The 9,979-nt window shown below is 39.6% G+C and overlaps 1 protein-coding gene across 2 annotated transcripts; it reads left to right on the top strand.

Annotated features, from left to right (window-relative positions):
• The first annotated feature begins 4,200 nt into the window (after positions 1-4,200).
• On the top strand, positions 4,201-9,494 carry LOC145434594 (betaine--homocysteine S-methyltransferase 1-like). 2 transcript variants are annotated; one of them, XM_080311940.1, is made up of 7 exons: positions 4,210-5,087; positions 5,965-6,153; positions 6,420-6,582; positions 7,067-7,240; positions 7,809-7,939; positions 9,139-9,245; positions 9,304-9,494. In XM_080311940.1, exons 1-7 carry the CDS (start codon positions 4,827-4,829, stop codon positions 9,398-9,400), a joined length of 1,122 nt encoding a protein of 373 aa, XP_080168066.1. In that variant the 5' UTR covers positions 4,210-4,826; the 3' UTR covers positions 9,401-9,494. The 2 variants fall into 2 exon arrangements, with proteins under 2 accessions (XP_080168067.1, XP_080168066.1); XM_080311941.1 differs by lacking the exon at positions 7,067-7,240 and having other exon boundaries at positions 4,201-5,087.
• The last annotated feature ends 485 nt before the right edge of the window (positions 9,495-9,979 follow it).

Genomic DNA, 9,979 nt, shown 5'->3' with positions numbered 1-9,979 from the left:
AAGTGGGGCGATTTTGAGACACGGGCATGGAAGTATACGTCGTATACACGCAAAATTATCTGACTGAGTGTATACAAGTAATACAACCTTTAGTTGAACGCTATGGAAAAGTAGAATGATAACCTTACTGATGAGGTAAGCATAAGATGAGCTTGATAAGAGGGCGATGAGTCACATAAGCTTGGGAGCTACTGCCCTAGAGCATCAGTGATTTTTTCGCATGTTACCGTTTGACGTCACCTGATAGGGGTGTGATGCTACCACAAGATGGCGTGGAAAGATTGGAAAGAAAAGGATCCCAGACAAACAAAATCCGAACACACACCTCCGAGAGAGGGAGACAGAGAGATAGAAAAGAGGTTACAGGTCAGTGATGAACCTGGACAATCCGTGTCCGTCCGACAGATTGAGTAACTGAGGAACAATGAGTTCGAATCCGTATTGAATAAAGTTGTCGACGAATCCTAATAGTACACCTGAGCTGAGATACAGCATTCACGAAGGTGATAGATAGGGTAAGCTGATTTCTATGTCCTATCCCAAAGTGCACTGTCAGTGATTGGTTATCCAACTGATAAATTATTGTTTCGATTTGTGATCAAAACTCACGTCTGGTTACAATTATCAGAATAAATCCGAAACGAAAGTTTCAAATATATGAAACATAATTTGAAAAAGAATCCGTATCCAGAATCCAGATATACCATCAGCAATGAAGAAGGGTCGACATCATTCATGTCGCGCAAGTTGCACTGTAGTGTACGTAGTGCAGTGCCGTACAGTACAGTACAGTGCAGTACACTAAATGACTTCGCAACAGTACGGACGGTGTGGAAAGTTGAATTATGTACCTTTTATGCGACCACTAAGAATGCAATACCTGTCCTATACACCATCAAAGATCATTTGGTATTTTTCCTATCTTTACTTATTTCATTGCACTTTATGACAGTGCTGGCGGTTGGTCACGAATTCGCAGATATGTCATTTCCATTAACGTGCGTAGTTTTGTACTACGTGTTTCGTATGCTACGCTACGACCGATCTAGGTTTACAGCTAGCTACACTGGCAAATAGTATGGAACATTACCTCTTGGTGGATTGTATAATTCCAATGCTTGATAAATTATCACTCACTTCTCGATTAGCATGGTTAGAATTAATACTCGATTCAGATTCAAGTACTCAAAACATTGCTTTCATCACCACATATCGGTATCGTTACTTACGTGGCTGATATTCTCAGAATATAACAGATTATAATCCTGTTGTATCATTAGCTGATTTCGAAACAGTGCGGATCTCCAATATCAGTAGCCGTATTTACCGACAGATGTAGTGCTCGCCGACCAATCATGTAGCCTGGCAAAGCGAGTTTGTACATCGCACCCGCCGACAATTATTCCAGTGATAATGTGTTTTGAAACGAAGCAATATAGAGTAATTATCTACAATTTCGGTTGCGAATTCAGTCGTCACATCACGATTAGCTATACTAGTTAGGAGAGATGATCTCAATCCATGAAACGCATCGGCCAGTGTTAGCATACAGCTATAAAGGTATACTACCTAAGCACGAAGATGGCGTTACATTACTAATTCCAAATACTCTGTAAATATGTACCAGGTTCACACACCGAACCGAACGTTTTTACCATCTCTAGGAGCAATCGTTATCAAGCAATGTTCGACGTTCACAGTACCTGATTTCAATATTGTTGAAAACGAGTCAAGAAAGTCATTTATACGCGATGCGTAATCTGACCACGGAAGAATCAACCGATGCCAGAATTTCATTGATGTTTGAATGTAATCAAACTAGACCTCCGTTATTAGCCTACTCTCGCGATAAGCGATATATCTGCGTGACAAAATTTATGGAGAATGGTGTTGATCCCCACGTCGATTGGAATTGAGATTCATCACATCATTAGTTTTTATTACGTATTACTATTCTATAACTTTATCTATTTGCGAGAACGCGATTTCTGTTTACTTCAGAACTTACGCTTGAAAAAGATTCATTTATCCCGAGGGTAACATTATTACAGAATAAAGTGTGTCGTTGTTGTATACGTTTCAATTGTAAAACGCTAAATCATCACGACATTGTACAAAAAAGAGTGAGTCATGATCGAATCGCAAACGCAATCTCAATTAATACATATATCATTATCATATATATAGATGTAGTTGATGTGCGTGATGGTAGTCTGTGCATCGAACTCTGGCATATCTGCTTAAACTGATATGGTCTGTTATAGTTTGAAATATCCATGAGGGGTACATAGTGGGCGTTGTCTAAAATAAACAATGGTGATTTGGTCACTTGTTGATGAGCGACAGGTCGGGGTAGGACGTTGCATGAATTTTATACCATAACATGATGATTTGTTGAGATTAAGGCTTGTCTGTGTCGGACATGTCAAAGCGTATAGTCGCATTAGATAGAATATAATATTATTTTCCAATCCATTTCTAATGGTTATCAAGAGCTCAGTCAAACTCTCTTCAATATATGAGGTTCCCTATATTCCCACTTTGCTGAAAACTGATTTCAATTTTATTCTCTTTGCGTTTCACTATATAAATGACTGCAACACCAAAATTTGTAGTCGACAATGGGAGTCAATAATACATCTTGTCAATTATGTTTAATGACAATTGTGTGTCCTGGTGCTTCATGATTTGATGCACCATTAACTGTTTTAATGGCATTATATTGACTGATAAATTTTCACGTCGCCGATGTCCAATAAATTAGCAAGAAAGGAAAATGTCTACTTTCGTCAACTTCCGAGATAAAGTCCAAATTTAAATTTGTCGGCCTCGTGTTATCACAAAGGAAAGTAGTCTCATAACACTTCCATCTACTGGTTCGCCGGTTAGGATGGTAAACATCGCCCAGAAATCGCACCACGTCGGTTTAAACTAGATTGAGCCGCATTGGACCAGATCCTGCACTGTCGGCTGCTGGTTATATTTCACTGCTGAGAACAACAGGTGGCAAAGATGAACCCGTATGTCGCTTGTACCATAGTAACCGAAAAGTTCTGTAGGTCTGTGGCATAACACGGGCGAACGGAGCAAGGTTTACACTTCGTCGTTATTGTAAGGCGTGTGACATCACCAAATCCAACCAGTTACATCGTAGTGCGGGGAAAGACGTCTGCGTTCGGTAAATATTTTGAACCGAAAAAGTAAACATGATGATTGATTAAAAAGAAGAAATATTATATTAATACCAGTTTCTCGCTATATCGGTCTTCATACCACCAACTGCACCCATATAAGTAAGTGTTTGACATGATTTGCAAGTAATGCGGATATGATAGTCTCATTAAGTTTGGTTCTACTTAAACCAATGAATATGTGATGTATTTGAAGCAAATTGATGCATTTGATGAGGAATTCATTCATTGGATACTGATGTGGAAGTGGAATATCATGCAAGAATGAAACATAGCGATAGCCTACGAAGTATTTTCTATATATTTCCATACGTGATTATCTCATTCCGTTCGTTTACAAAATACTGGAATACTGTGGAATTGGCTGAGCGTGGTACCACACAATATATATTTACCCAGAGTGATAATGTCGCCTTCCAATTCTTTGCCTAATGTATACTATATGATGCCGCGATTGCATCATCCACAAAAACGGTAGATATAGGGTATCCGAGGGATAAGATAGATTAACTAGATTCATCCGATTTAATTCAGCCAGATGCGATTGGATGTAGAGACCTTCAAAGCACGGTGTTAGGATATTCTGGAAATAATTACGTGCACGCACGTTGTTACACTTGTGTTTGCCACTCGTATATCCGTATATGTATTCCTCTTTGTATTTTTTTGCGAGGATTATAGGATACTGATCGCTAAATCAACCTATCGTTTTAATGCAAGTAACCGTTATCCAAAAGTCATAGTAGGCCTATATTTACGGTCTGCGGGCTTATCAGTATATGACATGATAGCAGGAATCACCTTGGCATGCGACAGTTGAGCGTATGGGTTCAAGCTAGGTTCAGATTAGTGATTAGTAGTAGGGCAAGTTTTTGCAACTTTTGCAACTTTTTTTACAGCTTCCTGCAGCTTCCTAAATACTCGGAAGTTATGTAGAATGCTGTTTTAAGCTGTTTGAAGGAATCTTACAGTGCAACTTTTTGCAACTTTTCTCCATTTTTTTCATGCAACTGTTTGCAAATTATGCGATTTTTCGTGAAACTTTTTGCAATTTTATTCGATTTTTCATGAAACTTTTTGCAAATTAATTCGATTTTTCATGAAACTAAATTTTTACTGGAAGTATTTGGCACTATATGTAACTAGATCGCTCGATCATTTCACTGTCGTTTAAATTTGACGTCCTTTCTGATTTGACGTACATTCAGGAGACCGACGAAAATTATATTTTTACGGGGTTAATTTTTCAAGCTATTGATTTTGTTGAAGTCGCAAACACTGAGTTTGCTACAGTGCCTTGGATAAGTATCGATTCGAGCATCTCATGACCTAATAATTGTAAGTAAATAGTCCATAAATGCAACGTTTTAGTGCAACGATTGTGAAAAATAAATGCAACGTTTTACTGCCACTTTTGTGAAAAATAAATGCAACTTTCTACGGATTTGACTGCAACAAAAACTTGCCCTAGTGATTAGCTAGCTCAAGTGTCGCATGCTCAACCGCCCAATTTCAATATTTTCTATATATGTTCCTGCTCAAACATTAGTATCTAGTAGGCTACTAGTATTTACGCCCATTTTCATTGCATAACCTGACTTTTTCGTAGCAGACGATTTCCGCAATAAAATCGAAATGGTCAAGAAAGGTTTACTGCAACGCCTCTCGGAAGGCCCCGTGGTAGGAGACGGCAGCATGTGCTTTCTGTTAGAGAAGAGAGGATACGCCAAATCCGGAATGTTCACCCCGGAAGCTGTGATCGACTACCCGGAAGCGGTGCTGCAAGTCCACCGTGAATACGTGCGGTCGGGGGCCGACGTCGTACAAACGGCCACCTTTTACGCGACCGATGACAAGCTAGCGTACGGTACAGGAAAAGAAAAAGTTGCTTACTCTGTAGGTTTCGATATTCCATTCGGGAAACATTTCATAAATGATTTGAATGAGTGTTGAGCTATAAGCTTTTCCGAATTAGGATATATAATTCATGTTACTGAACTCGCAAAAAAATTGAAAATTGACGTAATATTCATAATTAAAAAGAAATACCACAAAAATAAAGTTCGGTCCATATCAAATCAGATTCCATTCCCAAAAGCACGAGAAAGACGAATGTCTGTAGAGTAGACCAATCTTGACTCGCTTTTTACTTCATAGTTCTTCCGTAGCATTTTCAGGGAAACCAGAAATGACATCATAATTAGAGCATATAAGCATCTCAAAGCTACGATTAGAATTAAACAACCGACATTTCGCTCTTCATAGGCAACTAGAGAATTTTCAACTCTCCAAGCCTGATTAGACGTGATAAGCGACAACGTATTTCTGCTATTGCGAAGTAGCCCACTCATTTATAAATTTGCCTTTGCACTACTTAATCAGTTCCTATTGCTCTTGGTCTTGATTACCTCCACTTTCACATGTTGATAGGCAAGCCTATAGTTACTTTTTGTAATAATATTTAGAAGAGCGAAGATTAGTTTGGGGATAAGTTTTTATCACCGGTATGTGTCAAATCGTCATTACTTGAAAACCATGATATTTTATCTCTACAGAAACTAGTCATACTTTATTATTTTAAATGAATCAAGGTAAACATAGAAGTTTGTTTATGACTGGTATGTTAATACAACCAAACTCCATGATGACTCCCTGGCAGTAACTTCATAATATGTTTTCAAGTATTATTGTGTCTATTTGTAGCCCTATCAATTCTTTTGCGTTATTCTGGAAGCCACATCTTGCAACGTTGACTACTATTGATTACTCGTAGAGTGTCGACATCAACAAAGCCGCCTGTGAGCTAGCCAGAAAAGCTGCTTCCGAAAACGACTGTCTAATCGCCGGCGGGTTCAGTCCGGTTCCGAGTTTTCGCGACGAAGGAGAAGAAGCAGCCAGGAAAGAATTCTCGAAACAAGCCGACGCCTACAGAAACGAAAGCATTGATTTCGTCATTGCCGAGGTGATTCATCACGTCATCTGCTGTGATACGCGCTCAAAATATAAGTATCAGAATATGAAGAGACTGTTGAAGACACAGAACAGCGATATACAATTGACTGATATATTGAAAATCTGATAAATTGAAAAATCGTATCTATCATACGTATGTTGATATGATAATTCAAAACTAGTTTCCGACGATTACCGATTTCTCAGCCGACACTATTCGGGTGTATTTCGTTATGAACATAATATTCTATTGCAAACCAGATATATTCACTTTAGTTCTTCCACGACATAAGAGAAATTGAAGTATGCGCCGAGGAAATGAGAAAGCTCAATCTTCCAATCGTGTTATGTATGAGAATCGGGCCCGGTGGAGACGTGAACGGAACTGCCGTCGAGGACTGCGCGCTGAGGATGGCGAAAACGGGAGCTGATGTAATTGGTATGGATTCAATTTGGACATATATCTTCTGAATGTTATATGGATAATGGCGTCCCGATATTTGAGCATGGGGCAATGTGAAAACAATGATTTATGCTCCTATAACCCCAATCATAATCCTACCTCCAAGCGGTCTGTTCACAACCTTAGTGCGACCTCATTTCTGACCTAAAAATATTTTAAATTTGCAATTAAAGAACAGGTTAGCACCTTCGCCCAGAGCTACTCTCGGCCGATTTCGGAAGCTTTGGGACCGTCATAAAACAGGCGAACGACCCTCCGAGTGAAAATCACCGACATCAACACAGCTCAAACGTTATATTAGCCGCATGTTCATGTAGGCATAACTCATTCTAAGGTGCCGTATACTAAAATATAGCCGTGTCGCGCATGGTCATTTGTCTCAGTACTGTATGCAGCCCTAACCCGAAGCCAAACCAGAACTCCAAATATAATCCATCATACATTTGTACATTCTCTGCAGGCACCAATTGCTCGTTTGATTGCAATACGTCTATAAAAGTGTTGAAACGAATCAAGGCCGCACTCGTCCACGAAAACCTCGACAAATACCTCATCTGCCAACCGACGGGCTTTCTGTGCCCGGAGACTGAAGACCATCCCAACGGATTTTTCTCACTACCAGAATACCCACTGTGTAAGTGAGGTACATGCACGTCGAGTTATACGGTGGTCCGCATACGAAGTCACGTACACGAGTCAACAACATCCATATGTTATGAATATTATTGTTAGGTGTTTCGAGTGGAAACTATCACCTGCTAGGCAGTTGAGGTGTTGTGTGCTATGTACTACAACACAAAGAAATTCAGAAAATGACAATAGCACATGTTAGATGGTCGTGAGATTGAGATTTCATATTGCACATATAATTCATAATAATGTTCATACATGGTATTAACATATTCCTGATAATATAACAATAATTAGGCATATATACGGAAAACCGGCGATTCACTGTCGCTATATGCCAAATTGCCAAAGCTGCTCCATATTCGCTATTTGAGCGTTGGAGATTAAAGCTATGTGCACAGATATTGATAGTTACGTAGGCTTTTCGTATTTGCCTATTAGAACTTGTTTGGTTTTACTGGATAAGACAAATACCGGTACACTGTTTGCCAACTCACATGTCCTGTATACCAACGCTGCAGTGCGATTGGACAGTGGTTCACTGGTTACGTAACACTCACTTCATCATACAGGCTTAGATCCCCGAATCATGACGAGGATTGAAGCGCATAGGTTTGCCCGCCAGGCGTGGGATGCCGGCGTAAGCTATATCGGAGGATGTTGCGGCTTTGAGCCCCATCATATTCGTTCTATTGCCGAAGAGGTGAGATATTTGATACGGGATCTTCGAGACATATGGAATACGCACGGGTTGAACCTTTAATACTGCCAGACTTGTTTTCTGGTATGGTAGATTAGATTTCTTGCCACGATTTCATCACATGATGCAGTGCTACAACAGTACTGGCGAATGACAAAATTACCTAAACGATTTTCAAGTCGATTTATTGACGACACCGCGTAAGTTCTTGGACGGAGTGAAATTGGATACACGGAGGTAATCATGCAAACACCACAGCGGTCATGTCCTTTCGTGTCAACCCGTCGATATGAGCGGATGTGGTACTCATACGGAAATAAGGCTGTATATATATCCATTCGATTAAAAACTGAAGTAAGAAATCAAATTCTGGAAAGTGCTCGAGCCAGTGTTTTCAAATAGTAGATGCAGCCCCTGTGGCGAGATAACGTAATGGTATAATCCATAGCTGCAACACCAGCGGGTGGCGGGTTCGAGCCCGACCGAGGTTGACTCCATAATTCCTACCTAAAATGTTGTAGGTTTAGCTACGCTTCTCCTCGCCCCCTCATCAATGTAAGCGTTTCCTATAAAAACCTATAAGTGGGTCGTGATACAAGTCGGCAGGTACGGAATAAACATGCACAAAATTAGCCTGGTGTAAATGAACATAGTGGTCGACAAACACCATGAATATCACAAACAACAAGCCGCAGGTGGTTACAAGATGCATATTAGCGACCAATGCAAGATGACTGTTGCAGGAACAAATGGGTGTAATATTTGTAAAAAAAACTTCAGATACTGCGATACTGGGATATTTCGTAAAACTGCCATGGCAATTTCACTTATCAAAGCGATATGAATATATCGCAAAACTACTTTCTACTTTACAAATGCCAAAGTGTAAAAATAACAAGTTTTGCCCAGGAGACCTTTAAATAGACATGGAAGTGTTTTTTTTAAAATAAAAGTAAGTATTGCAAATGAGCAAAACATACTTGACTATACTCCGAAAAGTGGTTATTCGTTTCTTACTACCCATGAATATGTGTCGGTTTGCATATCATCAACACAAGCCTATGTCTTGCATAATTAGGGTATTCCGTATAGTTTCTGATATATATTATGTGTACTCTTATTACTGGCAACGTAATATAAGATAGGAGCAAATAAGATGAATAAGTTATACTAATGGTGTTCTTCAAAATGTATTCATATAGCTTGAACCGGAACGCAAATTAAATCCACCAGTGCACGACATGGCCCGGGCTTTCGGCGGAGAGTTCTTCAAAAACAGTCTGACTTCGGAGCTGCGCAAAGAAGTATTGTAAGTAACCATGTGCTTCTACATTTACACTGATTCGCAAGACTGGCTGTCAATGCAGGAGAACAGGCGACTACTGGTACAGCATGAATCCCGCGTCTGGAAGGCCGTTCAGCTCGAGCGTGTCGAAGCCGAAAACGGGAATGAAATTCCAATAGATATTCTACTTTTTAAATTGTTTTTCTTTTTATGCAAGAGAGGTGATAATTGATTTCCGGCGGTGAAATAAATATATATCATATTTCGATGGCATGCCTGCAGTTATTATACAGAAAAGATAAACCGGATTCGAAATTGCTATAGATTCGATAGAAAGTATGAAGTTAAGGTTTGACTGAGTGAACTTTTCTATTCACGTATCGTCGTCATGCAGGAATGTCGATTACTAATCGCACTCAACTGTTAGAATAATTCTGTGCCAAATTGCTGGTCTTGTCCTGGCAGTAGCCTTGCGTTCATGAGACCTGTGAACTTTAATCGTGTTTATTCAATTCGGTAAAGTGGACAATAGTGTAGGCCTAGCTAGATCACATCACATTTCCAAGAGATTTTAGAGGATAATACTTGAGGCAATGCTGTTTTGTAGAGAATTCTAGGATCTAGTGTTCTGAAAGATTATTCCTGAAAATATAGGCCCCCTTGTGTGCAACATTGAATCAGTCTAACTTCCGGTCACATTTTCTTGAAAAATGGATAGCGCAAGACTTTCTTTGCATCGTTCTTGGTGTGTATTTCGC

The sequence above is a fragment of the Botryllus schlosseri genome, chromosome 2, assembly GCF_051294905.1.
Source record: "Botryllus schlosseri isolate E-star chromosome 2, Bs_hap1, whole genome shotgun sequence".
Classification (NCBI taxonomy): domain Eukaryota; kingdom Metazoa; phylum Chordata; class Ascidiacea; order Stolidobranchia; family Styelidae; genus Botryllus; species Botryllus schlosseri.
The sequence above is the reverse complement of the archived record's forward strand: the minus strand, read 5'-3'. Positions and strand labels throughout refer to the sequence as shown.